This window comes from Spodoptera frugiperda, chromosome 19 (genome assembly GCF_023101765.2).
Source record: "Spodoptera frugiperda isolate SF20-4 chromosome 19, AGI-APGP_CSIRO_Sfru_2.0, whole genome shotgun sequence".
NCBI classification, from domain to species: Eukaryota; Metazoa; Arthropoda; class Insecta; order Lepidoptera; family Noctuidae; genus Spodoptera; species Spodoptera frugiperda.
The window spans coordinates 388,575-414,844 of NC_064230.1; the positions used below are offsets into that span (position 1 = coordinate 388,575).

At 39.8% G+C, this 26,270-nt stretch overlaps 3 protein-coding genes across 4 annotated transcripts in view; 2 read left to right on the forward strand and 1 right to left on the reverse strand.

Moving 5' to 3' along the window:
* The window catches only part of LOC118281259 (Kv channel-interacting protein 4-like), a 108,288-nt gene extending 97,464 nt beyond the window's left edge, over window positions 1-10,824 (forward strand). Inside the window, exons 3-9 of one of the 2 annotated variants that reach the window (XM_035601846.2) lie at window positions 1,223-1,353; window positions 1,983-2,052; window positions 2,761-2,831; window positions 7,426-7,638; window positions 8,233-8,369; window positions 9,103-9,475; window positions 10,053-10,824. In XM_035601846.2, the coding sequence (XP_035457739.2) occupies window positions 1,223-1,353; window positions 1,983-2,052; window positions 2,761-2,831; window positions 7,426-7,638; window positions 8,233-8,343 (596 nt within the window). In that variant the 3' untranslated portion in view covers window positions 8,344-8,369; window positions 9,103-9,475; window positions 10,053-10,824. The remainder of the gene's footprint in view (window positions 1-1,222; window positions 1,354-1,982; window positions 2,053-2,760; window positions 2,832-7,425; window positions 7,639-8,232; window positions 8,370-9,102; window positions 9,476-10,052) is intronic. The other variant, XM_050700596.1, reaches the window with a different exon arrangement.
* The window catches only part of LOC118281129 (M-phase inducer phosphatase), a 219,828-nt gene that overhangs the window by 147,310 nt on the left and 46,248 nt on the right, over window positions 1-26,270 (reverse strand). The window lies entirely within an intron of this gene.
* Window positions 21,959-24,644, forward strand: LOC118281246 (uncharacterized). The gene is made up of 2 exons (XM_035601825.2): window positions 21,959-21,987; window positions 22,860-24,644. Exons 1-2 carry the CDS (start codon window positions 21,972-21,974, stop codon window positions 24,431-24,433), a joined length of 1,590 nt encoding a protein of 529 aa, XP_035457718.2. The 5' UTR covers window positions 21,959-21,971; the 3' UTR covers window positions 24,434-24,644.

The window sequence follows — 26,270 nt, forward strand, 5'->3', positions numbered from 1 at the left end:
CGAGCCTTCCTATCCCCTGATGGTAAGCAATCGCCGCCGCCCATGGACACTTGAAACACCAGAGGCTTTACAAGTGCGTTGCCGGCCTTTTGGGGGTTAGGAATTTAAGGGTTGTTGTTCGGGGATTGGGAAGATTGAGCCTCCGGTAACCTCACTCACACAACGCAAGCGTTGTTTCACGTCGGTTTTCTGCTCGGCCGTGGTATCACTCCGGTCGAGCCGGCCCAGCAGTGCCGAAGCATGGCTCTTCATTCGTTTAACGTTAAGCAAACTCGTACTAAGGGTACTGATCATAATTTTATGATAATCACAACATGATCGTGTTACGTAGTTACACAAAGCGTTTCAATTTTTTGATAGAAATCGCTGAAGATATTTTTATGATGTATTTTTAACCTTGTTGCCTCGTTGGTCGTGTCGTCAAAGGTGCGACAAGGAGTCTCGGGTGCAATTTTCAGGCCGGACAAACTGCTACCGGTTTTTTTTAGTTTTTGATAATTTCTCAGTAGTAGCACGGAGTCTGGAATTATTGACGGGGTATTAAAATTAAAAACCTATTTAGTCCGTCAGTTAGGTAATGAAAAAATATTAGACACGTATTTTTTTATTTTGTCATATAAGATAACAATACTTGGATAAAACGAAATCGAAAAAAAACGAATCAATGTTTAGGAGTGGGAGCGAATACGTCATTTCTACGTATTACAGAAGTGACGTCACGCGATATTTCAAATCGATAGGTATATCTCCAAAAGCATTTGTTTCTGTGACAAAATAAAAAATACGTGTGTAATGTTTTAAAATAATCTACATATATGATCATTTACCCTACTGTGTCTAGTATAGGCTGAATTAATACATTGAATTAAAATACTAAATTATAAATGATAAACGATATTTATTTCTGTAAACAGGTTACAAAATAACACCTCATCTAGCTATTTGAAATATTTACACGTCAATATTTCAAATAACCAGATGAGGCCGGCATTTCTTATCCGACTACTCTGAGAAGAAATGCCGAAACAAACTCAGAGGTCATAGTCTCTTTTAAAGTCCAGACAATGAAATAGAGGATAATGTGTCCGTGCAAGTTGATTCTGTAGTGGTCTTTAGAGGAAAGAACCACAATAGTATGAGCGGACCTGTTCAGATCAGGATATATATATCAGGCAGTACGCATGTGTCAGCTACTAACCATCTCTCCCTCTCTTGTCCTCAGAGGAGGAGTGCGAGGAGTCCATCTTCCCGACTGGCGTGGTGCGCCACCGGCCGGAGCCGCCCGGCACCCTCGCCCAGTCCACCAGGTTCACCACGCATGAGATCAAGTTGATGTATCGAGGGTTTAAACAGGTGAGAGAAAGAAATAGAATAAGCCAGAAACTAGGATTACATTTTATTTACAACGTAAAAATGCCTAAAAAGGAATAAAAACTAAAATAAAGAAAAAAAAAATGTAATAAAACTGAGATAAGCCAGAATCTGTTATTTTTTTACATTTAATGGGTCGACGTTTGGTCGCTATCTCGCCTGATGGTAAGTGATGATGCGGCCTACGATGGAGCACGTCTGCCCATAAGCAACCTATTCACTCGGGCTTTGAGGGCACCCAGGTTATACCCATCAGGAAACACATGGAATTGCACAACTTGATTCCCCCTAGTCCTTTCCATCATCGAACCACAAGACAATCGGTGAAGCGCCACCGCTTCATGGTAGATATCCCACCCACTCGCACGAAGCGCTTCGCTTCAAGCTTCCTTGTGCGAACTGCTAAAGAGTGGAACTCCTTGCCGGAGTCTGTGTTTCCTGATGGGTATAACCTGGGTGTCTTCAAAGCCCGAGTGAATAGGTTGCTTATGGGCAGACGTGCTCCATCGTAGGCCGCATCATCACTTACCATCAGGCGAGATAGCGGCCAAACGTCGACCTATCAAACTCTACTAAAAGTTTTTGAGATTAACTTGTACATGTCATTTCAGGAATGTCCATCTGGCGTGGTGGATGAGGAGGCTTTCAAGAATATATTCTGTCAATTCTTTCCTTTAGGAGGTAAGTAGTATGGTCTCAATCGGTAGCCACCGTAGTTTTGCTCACCAAGTGGCGCAAATGTAGAAAGAGTATTTTGTGTCCAATCACTGCTACTGTCAAATATTTAACGTCCAATGGAGTGACACTAGCTAATTCCCTATTGGATAAAGAACGAAAGGTTCACTCTAGCACTTACCTCTGATAGGTCGGTCCATACGCGCCGGTCAATCAGAGCGCAGACCGCGCTCTAAGCTAAGCTTTAAGTACTAATGAGCAGAAATACGGTGGACTCCCAATATTGCCAATTACTTTTAAATGAACTTTTATTAACCTAGCTTACTGACTAAAAACCACCCCGTTTCTTCTCCTGCTTTTCGAGCCGGAGCCCCGGTAAACCCGCTAGGTAGTCCGCAGCTCCGGATCAGGCATCAGCCCTACTGGGCCCCATCTTTATTAACCTAGCTTGACTTAGAAACTTATATGATTTTTCTCAATCTTGTAATAATTATCAGTTATTTATCAATCATCATCATCAACAGCCTATAAGTGGCCACTGCTGACCAAAGGCCTCTTCTCACACGGAGAAGGTTTGAGCATTAATCACCACGCTTGCTCAATGCGTGGCGATTTCAAACTTATAATTAGAAATTATAAGCCCAGGTTTCCTCACGATGTTTTCCTTCACTGTTGATTTTGATTAATACTTATGTCTTTGTTTTATATTTTCAGATGCAACACAATATGCTCATTACGTGTTTAAGACGATAAAACATAAGCAGAGTGGGAAAGTAAATTTCGAGGTGAGTTTCCCAGTGTTTTTTCAATGGAATAGGCGGCAAACGAGCTGACGGATCACCTGATGGTAAGCAATCAGCGCCACCCATGGATAAGCAACAATAGTTTTGGGGGGGGAGGAGAATCATCCAATCGTCTTGGGTGAGGCGAGAGGGTGTGTCAGATTCTTACTGACTAAAAACGGATCAGAAAACGGAATCAGCTAAGCTATGTTTTTTATATGGAAACACACGTGTTATGTATAGCTTTCCTACTATTGATACATCGCATACTCGAGCTGCGCATCTTACATAACTTAGTATCAGTGGAAACGGTCATTTAGTTTCACAGCTTAGCTATTACATCTTCATAGCATAGCTACATAGGATCATCGCTGGTGGAAAAGCACCCAAACCCTTGACTACTTACTTGTCCTTTTTTTTGAGGGGGTAAATCATCCAATGCCTTCTTCCGCCTTGGGCGAGGCGAGAGGGAGTGTCAGACTCTTACTGACTAAAAACCGCCTCGTTCCTACTCCTGCTTTGAGCCGGAGCCCCGGTAACCTTTTACGTTGTCTGTAGTTCCGGTACTTATGTACGTGTCCAGGCATCAAACCTACGTACTATCTACTCTACAGCTGAACTCTCAACTAATACATACATACATACATATCGTCACGCCTTTAATCCCCGAAGGGGTAGGCAGAAGTGCACATTACGGCACGTAATGCCGCTATACAATGTACACCCACTTTTCACAATTTATGTTATAAGTCCCATGTAATAGGTGGTGAGCCTATTGCCATATACTGGACACATTTCCAGACTCCGTGCTACTACGGAGAAATTTTCGAAAAACCGACTCCTAACTACTAAACTACCAAAATACTATAATTTACTTTAGTTTTAACTTAAAACAACTTGTTTTCACCTGTTCTGAAGTGCTTGAAAACTTCCTGAAAGGGGGAGTTCTATTAACACTAGTTTTAATACATTTTCTATAACCAACCATTATACCAAGAGCTCTTTAAGTTGAAATGTCAAGATACACGGCATCTAGACGCTAGAATGTATACAATGTGATAGGGGTGGGACTTCTAACCCGTTAAGGCTGAGTATAGAAAGATACGTACTATGAAGCCTTCCCTACTATCAATACATCGCATAGGTACTCGAGCTGCGCATCCTCGCACAGCTACATAGCTTAGTATCAGTGGAAATGGTCACATAGTTTTACAGCTTAGCTATCACATCTCTGGTGGAAAAGCACCCTAACTCACCACTTTCATGTTCAATGGAAGAGTAAAAGTGGCATCAAATCTACGTACTTTCCACTCTCCAACCTACCCCCTAACTACTAAACTACCAAAATACTATAATTTACTTTAGTTTTAACTTAGAACAACTTGTTTTCAGCTGTTCTAAAACTTCCTGTAAGGGTAGTTCTATTAACACTAGTTTTAATACATTTTCTATAACCAACCATTATACCAAGAGCTCTTTAAGTTGAAATGTCAAGATACACTGGACATCTAAAGAAATAGTCAAAGGCCATTATAACTTGAACTCCGAAATTTCTCTTCGTGAGTTACTATGGGAATACTAAATTAATAATAGCTAAAGCTACTCTTATATTATAATGCTTGCTAATACTAAAAGGGGTAGGTAGAGAGATGCACATTTTAACCGACTTCAAAAAAAAGTCGAGTGGTCGTAAGTGCGACTGCCGGACTAGAGGTCTCAGGTTCGATTCCTGGGTAATCTCCGCAGGCAGGCTGGTTGGAGATCGCAGTTAAAAGGTTCAGGTTTATCAGCTGCACTGTATTTGTCTATCTAATGTGTAGTGTCTAAAACATTTAAAGGTCTAAACGGTATATGACACCCAGTGAAGAGTAGGGGTGGTCTAATGAAATCTATTACAGCTGCCACCAGACGACATGTAATCTCTTAGTCGCGGGTATGTGACACCCAGTAAAATATTAGTAGTCCAATGAAATCTATTCAGATACCACCACATAGCATGTAATCTCTTAGTCATAGGTATACTACACCCAGTGGAAGAGTAGAGATGGTCAACTATAAGCTCCCACCATACGGCATGTAATCCCTTAGCCACGGGTATATGACACCCGCAGCAAGAGAGACTAGTATATTACCTAATACTTCGATTATAATAGTAATCAACTATTCAGTTAAACAACACGACCAAATACATTATGAACTAAAGTTTAAATTAACTGATAGTTCAATATATACTAGTTTATATTAATCTTTCATTAAGTCCAGTATAACTTGGCCTCTGCTCTAGGCTTTTGTTTTAAAACAATAGATTTGGATCATTTGAACAGGTTTCAGTCAATTTCAGGTAAATACTAGATGACTTATTTATCTAGGAAGGCTATAGGGAATAAGTGTGGGAGAGCCATGCTTCGGCACTGCTGTGCCGGCTCGACCGGAGTGATACCACGGCCGAGCAGGAAACCGACGTGAAACAACGCTTGCGTTGTGTGAGTGAGGTTACCGGAGGCCCAATTACACCCCTTCCTAATCTTCCCAATCCCCAATAACACTTAAATTCCTAACCCCCAAAAGGCAACGCACTTGTAATGCCTCTGGTGTTTCAAGTGTCCATGGGCGGCGGCGATTGCTTACCATCAGGTGATCCGTCTGCTCGTTTACCGGCTTAAACCATAACAAAAGGCCACTGCACAATTATGTTATGAGTCCCATGTAATAGGGGGTGAGTCTTCCCCTAAAATTTCGTAAATAAAAAACCAAATACTAGCACATGAAAGTACCCTAAATTAACAAAAATATTTAATCGATTTTCAACAGTAATCCTATAGTCATAAAGGTGAAAATCCTTTACACAGGTAAGGGTATCTTGATGTGCCTGGTCTTGATTTTAATAAGATACATAAATTATTAATTTTTCTTCTACAGTAAAGATTTTGTTTTATAAATATTAATGTTTATGCAAAATATGTCGAAGCAAGGGTCGAAATATTTCCTTTCCATAACCATTTCATGCATTTATTATAAGTTCGTATATATTATTTTTTACAGATGATACCAAAACTCTATATTTATGATCAAAACTTATATACAAAGGAATATCGGCTTTATTTACTAGATAACAAGATCGAATCTCCTTTCACAGAAACACTAAATTGAAATTCTATTTAGAACTAGGATTAAAATACAATGGAGTTCCTTTCAGTCCGTCCGTCTTTATTCAGTCCTGAAATAAGGTTCAGTTTCCAATATCAATAGTTTGACAGATTTGACAGTTGTATCTGTCAAAATGTATAGCAAGAGGGTTTTAAGACTCACGTTTGAGCGCGGGAGAATCATCCAATGACTTCGTCCCACCTTGGGCGATTCCGGGAGGGAGTGTCAGACTCTTACTGACTGAAAACCACCCTGTTGAAGCTGGGTTCAAGCTGCGGACTAACCTAGTATGGTTTACCGGGGCTCACGGCTACGAAGAAAGGAGTAGGAATGTGGGGCAATGGTTTTTAGTCAGTAAGAGTCTGACACTCCCTCCCGCCTCGCCGAAGATGGGAGCACTCATTGGATCCCCTCAAAAAAAGCTTGCAATGTAATAAAATTTTATAAAGTTAATAAGTGAATTACATTTATAAGCTGTAGACAAATAAAAATAAATTCATGTTTCATGAAAATTTGTATAAACAAATTCGACTGAAAATTAATTTCAGTAATGCTCTTAACAAAATGAAACCTGCTTTCAGCCGTATTACAGTTGTAGGCTTCATTTTTCACCACATTAACTTCATACCAGCTGAGAATTTCAATATTTAGACGCACTGAAGGATTTCATAATTTAATATAAGTAAATTATTACGTTATCGGCTTACTCACGTAATTGTTTGACGAGGAACTCGACTAATTTCAAGCCATGCTAGAGGCTCATATTTATGAGCAGCATTCCGCGACACACGACGCGGCGATTGTCGCGTTGCTACTAATAATTAATTTAGTACGTCTCACGAAAGTTACAATAAAATTAATATAAGTAGTAACTTATAATTTCGTTGCGCCTTTTATTCCCGAAGGGGTAGACAAAGTTAAGTGTGGGACAGCAATGCTTCGGCACTGCTGGGCCGGCTCGACCGGAGTGATACCACGGCATAAAAGTAAACCGACGTGAAACAACAACAAACAACCTTGCAAATCCCCGAATATCTAACATCCCTTATTTTTTTTTTTTTTTTTTACACTGACAACGCACGTTGCCCCAACTCTGGATGTTTCAATGTGTCGTGCGTGCGATTACAAACATACAATTGACATACACATGACATGTCGGAAACAACAATTTGTTCACACAAAGAGTTTTTCCGTGGGGAATCGCACCCGCTATTACTTGCGCGGCAGCCAGTTGCCCAGCCAGACCAACCGTGCAGTCAAATTTCCTGACAAAAAACTTACAACGCACTTGTACGCCTCTTTTTGATGGGCGGCGGCGATTGCTTACCATCAATTGACCCATTATGTCATATACTTGCTGTTACGGATCCCTCCATGGGCAAGTCCGACTGGCACTTGGCCGGTTTTTTTTATTACAGCACCTCTAATCCTCCTTAATCTTCATTTGCAGGAGTTCCTGGACATCCTATCCCGTGTGGCTCGAGGCTCAGTCCAGGAGAAACTATCCTGGGTGTTCACGTTATATGACGTGGACGGAGACGGCAGGATATCCAGGGCGGAGATGCTGGCCGTGGTGCAAGCTATCTACGAGCTGCTGGGCCGAGCTGCAGCCCCGCCCGTCCACAGCACCGCCGCCAAGGACCATGTTGATCGGATTTTTCATGTAAGTGGTGGTTTTCATACTAATATTTTTCCTTTTTTCTTTTTTTGGGGGGTGAAGGGGAAATTGTCAAAACGTTCCTCCTGCTTTGAGTGGTACAAGAGGAGACTTTTACTGGCTGATAAAATAATGACTTCTTTCCAACTGTTTCGAGTCTGGAGCTTTTTTTTTTTTGAGGAGGCAATATTGTTCAGTTACTTTCCAACTGTTTCGAAGTGACAGGGGTGTCAACTCTCACTGAAAAAACCACCCCGTTCCTGCTTTTCGAGCCGGAGCCTCTGTAAACCGCTAGTAGTCCGCAGCTCCAGGTAGTTTCTTCTCTCAGACTCTTACTGACTAAAAACCACCCTGCTCGAAAAGCAGGAGTAGGATCCTGCTTTTCGAGTCGGAGTCGGGGTAGTTTCTAGTCAGTAAGAGTCTCTCACTCAAAAAACACGTCCTCTCGCCTCGTCCAAGGCAGGAGAGGTCATTGGATTCCACCCTCAAAATAGGGACGCTCTTAAAAATGATTATACATGACCATATTTGCTTTGAGACTGCCATACTGTTCCCTTCTGAAACTGCCTCCTAAATGCTGACCCCCCACTCCTGTTGCAGCTGATGGACACGAACTGCGACGGCGTGGTGACCCCGGACGAGCTGGCCCACTGGTGCAGCCGGGACCCCGCGCTGCTCAGCTCGCTGCACACCATGGACACCGTCTTGTGATCCGGGGGACCTCGCGCCGAGCACCGGTACGTACTTACTGAGGGAGAGACAGACAGAATTGTGCAGACGGATCACCTGATGGTAAGCAATCGCCGCCGCCCATTGACACTTGAAACAACAGAGGCGTTACAAGTGAGTTGCCGGATTTTTGGGAGTTAGGAATTTAAGGGTTGTTGTTCGGGAATCGGAAATGAAGAAGATTGGGAAGGGGGGAATTTCATAGATGGAAATTGACAACTACAGATATAATACAATTTTATTATAAATTTCTGTTAATTTCACATTCTTCTGTTTCTTGTTCTACTATAATTCTATGTGGAAACTTGTAATTGGCCTTCTTTCAATATTTCTCAACTATTTGTATCCTAGCTGTAAGTTTTCCGGAAAATAAAATAAAATAAAATAAAATAATTAATATGACTGCCGGGCAAGGGGTCTCGGGTTAGATTCCCGGGTTTAATCCCCGAAGGGGTAGGCAAAGGTGCACATTAGGCCCATAAAGCCACTGTACACCCACATTTCACAACTTATTTTGTAAGTCCCATGTAAACGGTGGTGAGCCTATTGCCATATACCGGACACAATTCCAGACTACTGAGAAATTTTCGAAAATCCAAAAGAAAACTCACAATAATATTTTGCCCGACCCGGGAATCGAACCCGAGACCCCCTTGTCCGGCAGTCGCACTTGCGACCACTCGACCAACGAGGCAGTAGAATGATAATATGAACTCAAATTCTTCTTTAAACATCTTTCAGGTCGGACTCGGCGCGTGCATCCTGTTCGACGGCCGCAGACAACTGTTCGCCATCTCCCTCTGGCATTCCGACCCCCTTTGCCCCACCCCAGCAGATAGACAGAGACAGAACTAGCATCGAAAGCTACGCCCCCCAACTACACCAGAAAAGAGACACAGTAGAGAGTCTCGCTTCGGTTGAAACTCACACGGAAAGAGATAGGAGTATAGTAGAAACGGAGAGTGAGAGCGGGATAGAGAGTGGTGCGGCTAGTTCGTCGACTAGTGGGGTTAAGAGTGTGGTTAGCAGTGGGGTAGGGAGTGAGAAGGGGGGAGAAAAGAGAGAGGAGAGGAAGAAGCAGCCGCCGCCTGTTCCCGCGAGAGTTACTGCCTGTGTAAGTTGATGTAGATGTAATTCTCTGTTTCTTGGGTGTCTTTGTCATAACCGACGATCTTCCTGCGTGTATCATGACCTCCGAAATAGAGAGTGAGAGAGAGAGAGAGAGAGAGAGAGAATAGAAGGGGATATAGAAAGAGATATAAAGAGAGGGGAGAGGGAGATAGAGGGTAAGTGAAAGAGAGAGAGATAGGGGGGAAGTGGAAATATTGAGGGATAGGGGGATGGGAAACAAAGTCAGCAGGAAGGGGATAGAAAGAGATAGGGGGAGGTGAAAAAGAGAGAGAGGAGGGAGGCGAAAGAAAGAGAGAGAGATAGCAGGAAGGGGATAGAGAGAAAGAGATAGCAGGAAGGGCATAGAGAGAGAGATAGCAGGAAGGGATAGAGAGAAAGAGCAGATAAGGGAAAAGTAGAGAGAGCGATAAGGGGAGGGGACAGAGAGATAGAGGGGTTGCCAGAGTCTATGTTTACTGTAGCGTACCTCTAGGGAGATTTGGAGAATGGGGTTTGTGGTTTGGGTATTGGAGATTGGAGATTTAGTGATTGAGGATTCAGGATTTAATTTTTTATTTCAGATTACTGAAGAAATAGTAACTCGTAAAGTGAAGCGTCGGCCGCGGAGGTCGAGCTCCCCGCAACTGCCGCGGTGAACCAGACCTTATTACATCTACGCAAGGATCATTTTCCCTTGAACGCTGTGCTTATGATTCTACGCATTCCAATACGTACCTTATGCTCTTAGTATTAAGTCTAAATTATTATGTAATTAGATTTTAAAACATTCGATTTAATATAGGTAGGGTTATTCGATTATTGTTAATTTCCAGACTAAATTAATATGGTTTAAAGAGTTTATGGATTAAAAAAAAACTATAAAGGCAATCATTATGGCTCCATATATTTTTGGGCCTTTTATAAAAGTAACAGTTTCTGTGAACTAGATAAAAAAAATTGTAAACATAACTTAGCTGAGTTCGTTTCCACCAATGCTAAGCTATGTGTACCAATGAATATGATTGGTGGAAGCCAAACGCATCTACAGCAACGTAGCATAGCACATCTCTGGTGGAAAAGTACCCAGAGATATGATTTTTATATGGAAAGATGCGTGCTATGGATGGCTTCCCTACTATCGATACATCGCATACTCGAGCTGCGCATCTTCCTCACACAGCTACATAGCTTAGTATCAGTGGAAACGGTCACATAGTTTCACAGCTTAGCTATTACATCTTCGTAGCATAGCTACATAGCACATCTCTGGTGGAAAACCACTCTAAACAGGTTACATCCAGTGAAATATTTTTAATATGATTCATTTGAAGAATTGTACGGAAGTATCACTTAAATCATGACAGGATTCAAACATGACAATGATACCTAATCAAAATAATTTTACTTAATTTTAATTCATATTGTATTAGCTGAAAACCTATTTTTAAGAAGTACATTATTTACTTGCTTATTCTTGAGCAACTTATTTAGTATATAATGACATTATATAATTATAATTTAATTTTAAGTATCGTAAGTTACTATTAAACATAATTAATTTAAAATGAACTCCAGTCTTAAATACAATAAGGAATATCTATATTTATACTAATATATAAGGTGTTCTAAAAGTATCTGCCACGGCTTTAATGGGAGGTAGTGTTGTGTTTGAACATTACAATAGTGAATGTAAATTATTTATTACTAGCTTCGCATGGGTACAATGGTGATATATTATGCATGTATTATACATATAAACCTTCCTCTTGAATCACTCTATCTATTAAAAAAACCGCAACAAAATCCGTTGCGTAGTTTTAAAGATTTAAGCGTACAAAGGGACATAGGGACAGAGAAAGCGACTTTGTTTTATACTATGTAGTGATTAGTAAATTTTACTTAAAAAATATCTACGTATGAGTTTGTTATGAAAGAGCTATCTCTTTCACTGTCTCTGTCGCATCGTGCGTATTTGTGAACCACTTTATACAGAGTAGAGTCAATGTTTATTTAACTTCTTTATGTTCTCAAATTGAATTAACTGGTCCGGGTACAAAATTTCTTCGCTATTGTAATCTTCAAACACAACACTACCTCCCATTAAAGCCGTGGCAGATACTTTTAGAACACCTTATATTATTAATTATTAAACTTAAATCTCAATTATTATTATTCCTAGTTACTTATCTGTCTTTAATTTTTTCTCTTAATATATAAATCTTACTAATATTATAAATGAGAAAGTTTGTGTGTATGTTTGTTTCTCAATCACGTCAAAACGGCTGAAGGGATCGGGATGAAATTTGGAACAGGGGTAGATTATGGTCTGGAATAACATATAACTGCCTCTGTTGTCGCAAATGCGAGTGCCGGACAAGGCATTTTGGGGTTCGATTCCCGGGTCGGGCAAAGTATTACTGGGCTTTTTTTCGGTTATTAAAAAATTTCTCAGTAGTAGCACGGAGTCTGGAATTGTGTCCAGTATATGGCAATACGCTCACCCCCTATTACATGGGACTTATAACACAAACTGTGAAAAGTGTGTGTACATTGTATAGCGGCATTACGTGCCGTAATGTGCACCTCTGCCTACCCCTTCGGGGATAAAGGCGTGACGTTGAATATAATAATATTCCACGGGAAAGCAGACGAAGCCGTTGGCAAAATCTAGTTTTATCATAAATAACGAAAAGCAATATTCAGTATTATATCTATAGCATTAGAGTCTATTTTTAAATGAAAACTATTTTCTTCGAATCTACTATTACTATAAAATATAACTTTACTAAAAACTTGATTCCTTCTTCATTAAGAGTGAGCGAGATGCAAATATTAAAAAACAATAAAGAGCGAAGGAGACAACAATACATAGTTCATTATACACTTACTTTATACTGAAGTTAAGTCAAATTCCGAGGCTTGGAAATGGATGGGTGTGCAGAATCTTGGTTCAAAGTCTTCAAAGGTCCAAAAATGTTGACCAGTAGTTACTATAACAGGGTTCGGTGTTAGTAATATGGTCTATAACATATATTCTGCTAACAAAAATAGAAAATCTAGCTTTCGAAATGGTTTTAGCTGAAGTTAAGCAATTTTATGCTTTATGCTTTGAAGCAAACGAATGCGTATTGCGATGTTTCCTTAGTCAAAAATTATACTGTTATCAACAGCCTATAAGTGTCCACTGCTGACCAAAAGCCTCTTCTCAAACGGAGAAGGTTTAAGCATTAATCACCACGCTTGCTCAATGCGGGTTGGCGATTTTAAACTTATAATTAGAAATTATAAGCCCAGGTTTCCTCACGATGTTTTCCTTCACCGTTTGTCAGTGGTGTCTAAATAATCTTAGACAGTACATATCCCACAAAAACATTTCATGTTAAATGTTGCCAAGACGAGACCATATAGCTCGCACTGTCAAAAAGTAATCAGATCCCGTGTAGAGCCAAGTTTCTAACCCTACATGCCCAGACCTAAATCGATAAGCCCTAATTTTACGCTATAATCTCGTAGGCGTGCAAACCTTGGACGTAACTGGCGAGTCGGCCGCACGGACTTTTTGCTATTCGTCATATGGGCTTGAGCTTAAAAATCTATTCAATCTTCTAAACTCTTTCCGTGCGGCCAACTCGCCAGTTACGTCCAAGGTTTGCACGCCTACGAGATTATAGCGTAAAATTAGGGCTTATCGATTTAGGTCTGGGCATGTAGGGTTAGAAACTTGGCTCTACACGGGATCTGATTACTTTTTGACAGTGCGAGCTATATGGTCTCGTCTTGGCAACATTTAACATGAAATGTTTTTGTGGGATTTCATTTCTTTTTGTAGGTTGCTTATGATAGAAAGATAAAATGAGCGACAAATACAAGTATTTTTTTGTCGCTCATTTTTTCTTATTTTTTTTGGGGTATATTTCTTGTGCATCTGAGATGCCTTTTTTTATAGCCCATTCTCTATCTTTGCCTTTATTTTTCGTTGGCTTACTATTTACAATATGCGATAGTTCAGGGTGATACTTGGATCTTAGACGATTATATTCGACTATCGCAGTCTGTAACTGTCACCTCGAGAAATAACAAAGCTAATAGGTGCTCTTAATTTTCCGAATCTGTGGGAAGAACTTTTTAAATATCAGGAGTTAACACAGAACATGCGGCAGTTAAATGATATGAAGTTCGTTGAAATGCTTCTAAGAATTAGAATAGGAATCACAACAGAAGAAGACCGCCGCATATTATCACAACGTTTAATTACACTAAAATCAGGTTCTAACGAAGGTAGATTACACGAAATAGCTGAATTTCTTAGTCACCTTCCTGCAGATACAGTTTAAGTAACGAAATACCTATACCCTAGCTTAACCTAGTAACAAGGCTATGTAATGCCAAACTGTAAACTAAACCTCTCAATTAAATCTTAAAGTAAATTATACCTACCTACTGGACAAGTGTCAATGAAATGAGCGGTATAGGTACCTGTAGATAAGCCTATTAAACCTAGTTCTAAAATACCTACACAAAATTATTTTTAACACTAGATTAACAACTATCAATATCGTAATTTTCTACCTACTATACAATATTCAAACCGTACGTAATCCTAAACTACTTAAGTTAAACCTATTAACAATGAAAATTAAACAATGACCTACGTATCAAATTATTCTCACTAAGTCGTACCTACATAAACAACTATAAACATATTATACCTACTAACCTATACTACTTAATTGCAAATACCTACTTATTCAATCTTTGAATTTCTTAATTAAATTTGTGAGAAAATTGCAAACGTAATGCTAATACTTTTTATCAATGAAAATTAAAACACTAGTACCTAACTAAACCTTCACCTACTAAACTACTAAATTTATAAGAAAATGAGTGCAAACGTAATCCTAATACTTTTTATCAATGAAAATTAAAACACTAGTATCTAAACCTTTACCTACTAAACTACTAACAATTAAATATTAGGCAAATGGTTTTTTTCTCCGCGATAGCAAACTTTTAAATCACCGAAATATTCCGAAAACTTTTCATTCAACGAGACAACCGTCAACGACGTCTGCCCTCGCGCGTCTGCCCGCGTTCGGGTGCCGCGCTCGCTGACGGGCCGATTATTTTTAGCTACTGCGCGGGGACGAGGGGGCAGGCGGCGGGCGTTGGCGCATACTATACTTACGATGCTTATGTTCAAAAGTATAGGTTGATTAATAAACACTTACCGAAGTGAAGTGTAGTAATATTATTCATACTAAGTACTTATGGGTTAGGATAATGTTTTGATTTGATGAAAAGTATGTGTTCTATGTACTTGTGTATAATTTTCAGCTCAAGCAGGACAATAGGGAATTAAGTTTCCCTATTTCAGATTTTTACCCCTCCGCGGCCGCATTCAGACCTTAGCGTCGAAATGCGGGTCGAACAAACTTTCACCCTCTAGTTTAAGGGGTGGGGGGTAAAAGTTCCAAGTTTTAGGATTTTTTTGTTGTTTGGGTACTAATACTAGCTTACATACCAAATCAGTTTTCTAGGACTTCAGGAAGTACCTTAAGAATTTTGTTTCATCAGTTGAGTGAGTAGTGAGTGAGTAGTGACGAAATGTATTTTAGATATCAATAAAACTAAAGTATAAGAGCTATAAGTGTCCATTGCTGATCAAAGCCCTCTCACATGGAGAAGGTTTGAGCATCAATCACCACGCTTGCTCAATGCGGGTTGGCGATTTCAAACTAATAATCAAAAATTATAAGCCCAGGTTTCCTCACTACGTTTTCCTTCACCGTTTGTCAGTGGTGTCTAAATAATCTTAGAAAGTACATATAACTTGGAAAATGTCACATTGGTACTTGCCGTTGGTAGGTTTCGAGCCCTAATTCAACCTACGTAACTGTTTGACGAGGAACTCGACTAGTTTCAAGGCATGCTAGAGGCATACAGTGCTGTCAACGCTGCGCAATAAGTCTTTTTTAGAACCAAATGGTGGCATGAGGCGAGGTGCGGGGGCGGCGATCTAGGCTAGAGATTGACCATTTCTAAATACAATTGACCCTTTACACTTATTGCGCAGCTTTCTGCACGTAGTTCAGACCTGCCAAGATCCGTTGAGAGTACTGTACGTGATTTTCACTTACTGGAAACATCGCAATCGCATTCTATACTAGTATAATAGGACTAGTTAAATAAGTACTAGTGACAATTAGAGATAAACTTAAATCTTTAAACGTAAGGTATAAGTTGGATGCCGGCGACATGAGGCGGCAGCGGACGACGTCTCATCCAATGACTTCTCCCGCCTTAAGCGAGGCGAGAGGGAGTGTCAGACTCTTACTGACTAAAAACCTCCACGTTCCTTCTCCTGCTTTTCGAACCGGAACCCCGGTAAACCCGCTAGGTAGTCCGCAGCTCCGGATCAGGTATTAACCCTACTGGGCCCCATCTGTGGTGGTTTGATGGCTCTGCAGCGGCGTTTCAAGTGGCTGGCTCAACAGAACCAATCAATCAATCTAAGTGTGGGAGAGCCATGCTTCGGCACTGCTGAAATCCGACGTGAAACAACGCTTGCCTTGTATTTTATTGTGTGAGTTCCTCACTCATACAACGCAAGCGTTGTTTAACCTCTTACCGGAGGCCCCTTACCCCTCTTTCCAATCTTCCTAATCCCCGATTCCCCAACAACCCTTAAATTCCTAACCCCCAAAAGGCCGGCAACGCACTTATAACACCTCTGGTGTTTCAAGTGTCCATAGACGGCGGCGATTGCTTACCATCAGGTGATCCGTCTGCTCGTTTACCGGCTTATACCATACAAAACTAGTAGTGTTGCAGCCCCATGTCGCCCTTCCAACTTGTACCTATATAACTAGATGTCAAACATCCCTGATATTGCGGGCACACGAATAAAATTCTAACTTTACCTTACTAATATTATATTTTCTCTAAAATATTATGTACAATCAACCAACTTACTCAGTTTACACGGTGTAACAAAATGGGGGTATACATATCAAGTGCACGGTTTCTAGATAACATAACAAACGATACGGGAAGGGTTTTTTAAACTCAAGTTTTCATGGAACGAAGTTATGAATTTTTCCAGAAACCGAACATCAAAATTAGGTAAATACAGGTACTAGGCGATCAGATTTATAGAAGAAATGTTTCGTAATATTAGCGAGTGACCCCTGTAGTGTTGTGACACGTTTGTATGATTTAAAATCAAGAACCATGCGACACCAAGTATTTGGTACCATTTTTTTTAACGTATTTTAAGCTGAAACTTCGTGTAGAGATTCTATTCAACCTGTATTCATCAGTGCTTCTTGATGTATATGGGTATTTTGTTACACGTTGTATAGGTAAGTAAACAGAGATAGATTCAGTACATAGACAGTAACCATTAGTTGTCTAGAGCCGACTGAGTTACAAAAGATATGGCTTCGTTACAAAGCGTACAATAGGAATGATGACGGAGTATGAAAATTAAATATCTATTTAGTCCGTCAGTTAGGTAATGAAAAAATATTAGACACGTATTTTTTTTATTTTGTCATATAAGACAACAATACTTAGATAAAACTAATCAAAGTTTGGGAGTGGGAGCAAATACGTCATTTCTACGTATAAAACGTACATAGAAGTGACGTTACACGATATTTCAAATCGATATATCTTCGAAAGTATTTGGTTCCGTAAGAAAATAAAAAATACATGTGTAATGTTTTAAAATAATCTACAAGACGGACATTGAAATAAAAATTAGTCATCTACCCTATTTATTATAACAATAGCTACTGTTATAGCGACTAGGCTTCTCCCAAATGTGCAGTCATTCTATCTCCTGCATTAAATTCACCGAAGGAAGTGGAAACTATCGTTTTCTTTTTCTTCTCCTCTAATAATATCTTCTGATTTGTTTCGTTGCGGGATCCAAGACAGTCATTCATGTCCCTGGGACGTTGGACTTCAGTGTTCCGGTGTTTGCATGGTTGTATCTACTGTAGATCCTGGTGCACAGGAGTTGCAGCGGTATGGGAGGTTGTAAGGGCTTGTCTCATACTGAATCTATCTTTATTTTCTTCCCTGTAAACTGAATTGTTTGGGTGATTGTACCTATTTATATTTCTAGTGCTTAAATATAGGTATTCTAAAACCTAACAAATTCTATTTACACTGTTATTAGATTCTAGATAGTCTTGTTCTTCCAATATCTAGTGCTTTTAGCTTTTAAATAAATATAGTTTATTAGAAATTATGGTGACAATAGACTCACCCCCTATTACATGGGACTCATAACAAAAAGGGGGTGTTACATTGTATATGTTCACCTCTGTCTACCCCTTTGGGGATTAAAATGTGTCCTATATCCTTATATATCCTTCCCTCCCTCCCAATCTCCCCAATTCTCAAATTTAATTATAAAAGTAAGCGTCCACAGGCCCGCATTCCGTATGACGTCATCAGTACGCATCGCATGTACGCATTGCTGATGATGCGGTCCGTACGATGCGGATCAGTGGACGCAGTTGTATGAGTTTCTATACAAGACAAACTAAAATCCGTTGCGTGCGATGCGTACGATGTGGGCCTGTGGACGCTTACCTTAAGAGAGTCATGCTTCGGCACTGCTGGGCCGGCTCGACCAGAGTGATACCACGACCTCAAATAAAACTGACGTGAAACAACGCTTGCGTTGTGTGAGTGAGGTTACCGAAGGCCCAATTACTCCCCTTCCCAATCCCCGATTCTCCAACAACCCTTAAATTCCTAACCCCCAAAAGGCCGGCAATGCACTTGTAACGCCTCTAGTGTTTCAAGTGTCCATGGGCGGCGGCAATTTACGTGTAAAAGCTGTATAAAGATCGGTTGTTCATCTCGAAATCATGTGGAACAATACATAGGTACTATAGTAAATAAACTAGATGTTACTATTTTCAAGTTAAATACCTATTATTAAAAAGTGATATTTCTATATTTATTATATTAGTCGGAGATCTTACAAGAAGTAATTGTGAAAGAGAATAAAGTAATATGTTGAGTGTATAATATGAAAATATAATTTATTTAAATACTTATCATAAAAACGTAATATTTTTACGCTTTAGCAACCTTCTACAGTTTAAGTCTGGGAGAGCCATGCTTCGGCACTGCTGGGCCGGCTCGACCGGAGTGATACCAAAAACCGACGTTAAACAACGCTTTTTCTTTAAGAGGGAAAATTTACCAATGACATCTCCCGCCTTGGGCGAAGCGAGAGGGAGTATCAGACTCTTACTGACTAAAAACCACCACGTTTCTACTTCTGCCCTTCGAGCCGGATCCCCGGTAACCCCACTAGATAGTCCGCAGCTCCGGATCAGACATCAGTCCTATTGGGCCCCAGTTTTGGTGTTTCTTAAATATGGGAGAGCCATGTTTCGGCACTGCTGGGCCGGTTCAATCGGAGTGATACCACGGCCGAGCAGAAAACCGACGTGAAACAACGCTGTGTTTTTAGGAACAGGGTGGTTTTTAGTCAATAAGTGTCTGACACTCCCTCTCACCTAAGGGGGGAGAAGTGATTGGATGATTTCTCCCCCTCAAATCAGAGTACAGAACCAAATAAAGTAAGTATTTCATTTAAAAAAATATATTACTTTAAATCTACAATGAACATACATCTTGTAAGATCTTCCTAATATAGCTACCTACCAATAATATTCTATCTCTTTCTCTCTCGTACTCTTAATCTGTTCATTAAATATAAAATAAGCCTTACTATTACTATAAGTAGAATTATAATATAAATTAAGCTAAGACAAACATTATTTTAAGTTAACAGTCGTTGACAGTCCACTGCTGGACTACGAGCCTCCTCTACATAAGAGGGTTTGCCATAATCTCCGCAGGCAGGCGGGTTGGAGATCGCAGTGTAAAAGGTTCAGGTTTATCAGAGAGCGCTGCTGCACGGTCTCTGTCTAATGTGTAGTGTCTTAATTTAATAAACGATGTGAAATACAAAAGCTTTAGATTGAGTTCGAGTTTTAAAGAGTTTATCTGTCGTCAGACATTACAATTATTAACATTGACCCAAACAAAGAAACAGGCTAAATAAAACCACTTAATAACTTAATTTTTTGTCAATCAAAATTAGTTTAATGAGTAATTCTTAATTAAAATAAATATTAAGTCTACATTCAGATACATGCATTTTTAAATACATGAGCTAATGTTCACATGTAATCAGCTCATGTAGTGTATTGTCCAGTCAACTGATGGTAGCGAGGTTGACTCGTCAACGACACACGTACTTAGGTATCGTCATGAGCTAATGTTCACATGTAATCAGCTCATGTAGTGTATTGTCCAGTCAACTGATGGTAGCGAGGTTGACTCGTCAACGACACACGTACTTAGGTATCGTCATGAGCTAATGTTCACATGTAATCAGCTCATGTAGTGTATTGTCCAGTCAACTGATGGTAGCGAGGTTGACTCGTCAACGACACACGTACTTAGGTATCGTCATGAGCTAATGTTCACATGTAATGCATATGTCTGAAATTTAGTTTTAATTATCGTAAGAATTTAAAAAACTTCTTGACCAATCATATTTCAAATGTGGATGTGTGCGTATATTCTTATTATTATAAGCTGGTAGTATATAAGTACCTATTTACTTCTAATATATCTATCTCTATAATTTACTTTAAAATGATAAGGATAGCATGCTCCTTAAATACCAACAGCGGGTGACAGTCCACTGCTGGACTACGAGCCTCCTCTACATAAGAGGGTTTGCCATAATCTCCGCAGGCAGGCGGGTTGGAGATCGCAGTGTAAAAGGTTCAGGTTTATCAGAGAGCGCTGCTGCACGGTCTCTGTCTAATGTTGATAATTAATTTTCTTTGATTGTATTTGATTTAAATAAGTATTTATTGTATGTATTATTAATTATTATGTACTTACTACCAGCAATACATAGATATAACTATGTAACAGTGTTTTATTTATTACCCCTACTTCATCAATTTTATCTTCAGTGTAAGAGAGCCATGCTTCGGCACTGCTGGGCCGGCTCGACCGGAGTGATACCACGGCCGAGCAGAAAACCGACGTGAAACAACGCTTGCTTTGTGTGATTGAGGTTACCGCAGACTCAATTACCCCCTCCCCAAACATCCTAATCTTCCAATTTCTAACACGAAAAAAAGGATGGCAACGACCTTGTAATGCCTCTGGTGTTTCAGGTGTCTACGTGCGGCGGCTTTACCTTACCATCAGGTGGATTACTTTTTAACACAATAGGGGAGATGACTAATTTTTATTTTAATGTCCGTCTTGTAGATTATTTTAAAACATTAGACACGTATTTTTTATTTTCTTACGGAAACAAATACTTTCGAAGATATATCGATTTGAAATATCGCGTGACGTCACTTTTGAGTACGTTTTATACTCAATAGTGACGTAGTTAGCTCCCACTCTTAAACTTTGATTCGTTTTATCTAAGTATTTTTATCTTATACGACAAAATAAAAAAATACGTGTCTAATATTTTTTCATTACCTAACTGACGGACTAAATAGATTTGTAATTTTCATACCCTGTCATCATCCCTATTCCGATAGATCCACATTGATATTGTGAACGTACTCTTGTGTTGCAACACTAGCGCACATTATATCCAGAGCTGCGGACTTCTCCCGCCTTGGGCGAGGTGAGAGGGAGTGTCAGACTCTTACTGACTATACACCACCCCGTTCCTACTCCTGCTTTTCGAGCCGGAGCCCCGGTAAACCCGCTAGGTAGTCCGCAGTCGCGGCTCTAAGCTAGTATTTCCAGTGATCACTAATGATTAATCAGTGAGAAGGTAATCTGATTATGTATGACTGCTGTTGATTAATTAAACCTACGTACGTACTGGATTGTAGGAGTGACTCATGCAAAGAGTCGCTGGTACAATTCCCAGGTCGGGCTAGTGGATCTCAAGGAATTTTATTAAGTGTGGGAGAGCCATGCTTCGGCACTGGTATAAGCCGCTAAACGAGACGGATCACCTGATGGTAAGCAATCGCCGTTCCCCCCCATGAAAACTTGAAACACCAGAGGCGTTATAAGTGCATTGCCGGCATTTTGGGGCTAACCCCAATTTAAGAGTTGTTGGGAAATCGGGGATTGGGAAGGGGAGTAATTGGGCCTCCGGTAACCTCACCTACACAACGCAAGCGTTGTTTCACGTCGGTGTACTGCTCGGCCGTGGTATCACTCCGGTCGAGCCGGCCCAGCAGTGCCGAAGCATGGCTCTCCCACACTTAAAACTTTCCTTTGGTCATCCTCTTCCTTAACATCCATCAGCCAAGCCTCTTTCTAAATGAAAAGGCGTGATAATCATGATTAGCTAGTGTTGCCAATCTGTTTGAATCAGTCAAGGTAATTTATACCTTCACGCATAGTTATAAGGTTGAGTATAAAAGGAGCATACAGTTTAAGAGATGTGCGCAGTCGCCCGAACACAAATGAACATACTATTAGGTAAGTACATACATACATACATACATACATAACCTCACGCCTGTCTCCCATGGGGGTAGGCAGAGACAATGGAACGCCAATTGCCACGGTTCTTACACACTTCTTTCGCGTCATCAACAGTCATCAGTCTTTTAATGCATGCTCGTCGGTTAAAGGTACTTTTAATTTGGCCCGTTTTTAATATATCGCCAATCTAGTCGCTATATGTCCGTCTAGGGCGCCCTCTACCGACGGTCCCACTCATATTCGCCTTGTATATTTCTTTCGTAAATCTGCTTTCATCCATCCTTTCTACATGTCCAAACCATCGTAACATTCCCTTTTCAATCCTTGTCACTACATCGTCTTTCAAGCCACACTTTTATTAGGTTAGTAACTTGTATATTTACTTACCATCATCATCATCAACAGCCTATAAGTGTCCACTGCTGACCAAAGGTCTCTTCTCACACGGAGAAGGTTTGAGCATCACAACACTTGCTCAATGCGGGTTGGCCATTTCAAACTTATAATCAGAAATTATAAGCCCAGGTTTCCTCACGATGTTTTCCTCCACCGTTTGTCAGTGGTATCTAAATAATTTTACAAGTATTTAAAAAAAAATCCCTACACTAGAATTTTCTCCTGTGTCGTAGGTGCGTTTACAAACATACAAGTTCACATACACATGACACCCAGACCCGAAACAACAATTTGTGGATCACACAAAGAGTTGCTTCGTGCATGAATCGAAACTGCTACCCAGCCACCGCACCAACCGTGCAATCAAACATGTAACGCGGAAAATTCACATTGATACATGTCAGGTTTCAAATCCGCACCATCATGCATGAGAAGCAGGCGTCACCAAATTCTAACCATTTAAATTCCAGGACTGTGTCTCCTGAGCGCGTGTGTGGCGCCACTGGCATGTCGCTCCGTGGACAACCACGAGCCACCTTCCGAAGACTTGGAACCCTTCGTATCCCATCACCATCACGATGGCAACATAGCTGAACTGCTGATACCACTTCTAGAACGCAGCCTAGCTCAAAGCGAGGCTAGATCCGCTGAACATAGGCGCAAACCAGGTAAAAAGGTGATCCAAGTTCTTCCATACAGAGGCTCAGAGGAACATAAGAGGAAAGGGTGGAGGAAACTCAATTCTCATAAGAAGCAGGTTGTGGAAATCACTCCCTTGCATGGTAAGGATAGAGCTAAGCCTTTAGCTTACATCCTTTCTGCCGCGAAATCCAGTCATGATGAACGAGCAGGTCCTCACGATGTCAGTTCTAGCAACTCTGATGGTGAACGCGATAAGTCTACCAGTGAAGAACAGCAATCCACTGAAGAGTCAAAAGATGTGAATGATAAAACGGCTGATGTCTCTGAATCACACAGCGCTTCCAGCAGCGCTAAATCTAGCGAAGAGGATAAAGAATCTAAGGATGTAAGCGATAAATCTAGCGATGTGACTGCTGAAGATAGCGATAGAAGCGCTGAAAAGGTAAAGGATGATAGAAAGTTTGTTTTAATTGAAGATAGCAATGAAGGTGGTAAAACTAAGCTTAGTAAGAAACATAAGAAGTCCCATCACCATCTCAGTAAAGATGTGACTACAGAAAAGAATTCAGATAGCGATGTCACATTAGAAGTAAAAGAAGCAACAATAGAATCAGGAGAAACTACAGAAGAATTCGTTACAGAAGAGAAAACAGACTCATCAGAAGCTCTATATGATAGTTCAAACCGATACGTTACGATAGAAAACGTTGACGTTACACACGAAGTTACCAGTGAAGATGTTACAGTAACATCTGAAGATGTAACGTCAGAAGGGAGAGCTGTGACGTCAGAAGACACCAATGTCACACAAGAAGATAAAACCGTTACACAAGAAAACGTTACAACTGAACTGAAAGACGTCACGAAAGAAGAACAATCAGTAACTCAAGAAGCAACATCATCTTCCGAAGTTACAGTAGAAAATCACGACGTTACAGCTGAAGAAAATACAACAACAGACCTAAAAGTCACCACAGAAGATCTCGTTACATCAGAAAATGTAGTTACACTGGAAAATTTAGACGTTACACATGAAACACAAGTTACTAATGAAGATATTTCTGTAGAAACAGCAACAGATGTGAAATTACATTCACCTAAAGATGAAAACACATATAAAACTGTTTATAATGAATATGACGATTCAAAAGACGTTACTGAAGAGACAGACTTACAAAACAGCTTCATTGATAATAATATTGTGATAAGTAGAACGGATCAGGAAACTGAGTCAGTTGAAAATAATTTTGGAAAGATATTCAATGATAGAGCGAGAGATATAATTGAATTGATACAGTCTTCTGTCGAAGCGAGTACAGTTGGGCATCGGAACTGCGTGGAACCGCCTGAAAAACATCACGATCACAAATCGTATAGACTATCGTTCTTATTCAACAAATAATTCAGGGATTTTTAAACTTATTTCAATGTGTATATGAGATTGGGATAGGTTTTAAAAGCGTTTGTCCCGTTAAGCAAAAAAAGTCAAAGCATTTATTTCAATCTATACTTCTATACTAATATTATAAAGCTGAAGAGTTTGTTTGTTTAAACCCACTAATCTCCGGAACTACTGGTCCGATTTGAATAATTCTTTTTGTGATGGATAGTGCATTTATCGAGAAAGGCTATAGGCTATAAAACATCACGCTATGACCAATAGGAGCCAAGCAAAGCGGGTGAAACGTCGCGGAAATAGCTAATTGATCCTAAATTATGGTCTTTTGGAACTTCAAATTGAATTGTCCGTCAGTCTGTTTGCCAGTGAAGCTAGGCGCTCGTTCCAAAGTGTAGCTTCGAATGGAGAACGAGTAAGAAAATACAAAGAGATGTCATAACTGGATTTCCCTTTAACATAACGCGTGACACGTTACGGGGAGCGCGGGACGTTACAAACCACGCCCCTCTCTATGTCCCATCTAGCTGTGGACTACCTAGCGGGTTTACCGGGGCTCTACCTCGAAAAGCAGGAGTAGGAACGGGGTGGTTTTTAGTCAGTAAGAGTCTGACACTTCCTTTTACCTCGCCCAAGGCGGAAGAAGTCATTGTGTTAATTTCCCCCTCAAAACAAAAAGTACAGAAAAAGCCACAATTATCGACCAAAACACTCTGTCTAATTATAAAAATTATTAACATTTTCTTTTAATAATTTTAATGAAAATATATGTATGTTTAGACTGCAACTATCTCGCGATTGGCTGAACTAATTTCGATACGGTTTTTAAAAAAGTGCAGGCTTTAGTATGTTAACATACTTCAAAAAAGAGGTTGATTTTTTAACAATAATTGACAAATAGGTAATAAATATTTATTTATGTATGAAAAAGACAAAGTTATGTACACCTATTTCTATCTCATTTACACATGCAAACGACTCGGCAAGTTATATTGACTTGATTAGTTTTTATTATAATTGTTTATACAATTATTTGTAGATATTAGAAAAAGCAATGTATATAAAAAATGTAAAAAAAAATATGCTAAATGCACTTGTAATGATTATAAATATATTATAATAATTGAAATATCGTCTTTTCATTGCCAATTCTTATTCTATCTATCCCATTTCCCCTATCTTAAAATAATACCTACTTTTTATGGATTAGGAGGCAAACTAGCAGACGCATCACCTGATGGTAAGCAATCAGCGCCGCCTATGGACACCCACAGCACCACAGGAGTTACTGCTGTGTTGCCGGCCTTTTAAAAAAGAATACGCTTTTTTTCGTATCGGTTCGGAAATACCGCTGACGACAACAACTCATTCCACAGTTTTACTGTGCGAGGTAGAATAGTATATAATTTGATTACCTACTTAATTATTTCGGTAATAATGCTCAATTAATATTAAACATTTATTTTTTAAACCCCGTATATGTTAAAGTAATCGAATATTTTCTCAATTCAATCATAACTAGTTTCTTTTGGGTAAATAATGTATGTACAAAAACGCCTAACAGAAATTTATTAGCAATGTTTTAGAGAACTACGGCAAGTCTTTAAATAAAAGTCGGGCGCTTATATATGGCTTAATTTTATTAGCAACGATATCAAAGCAAAATCTTTTAAGGACTAGTTTAACTATCTCTCTTTTATTAGTAACTGAAATTGGCTATACTAGGGGTGTCAAAAAATTTTTGGTCTAACGTCTAAACAATGCAGTTTGACCAAGACAACACCAATTCTCTCTGTTCTCTCTCTCGCTCTGCTTTACTTCTATTGATCATAGCGTGATGTTT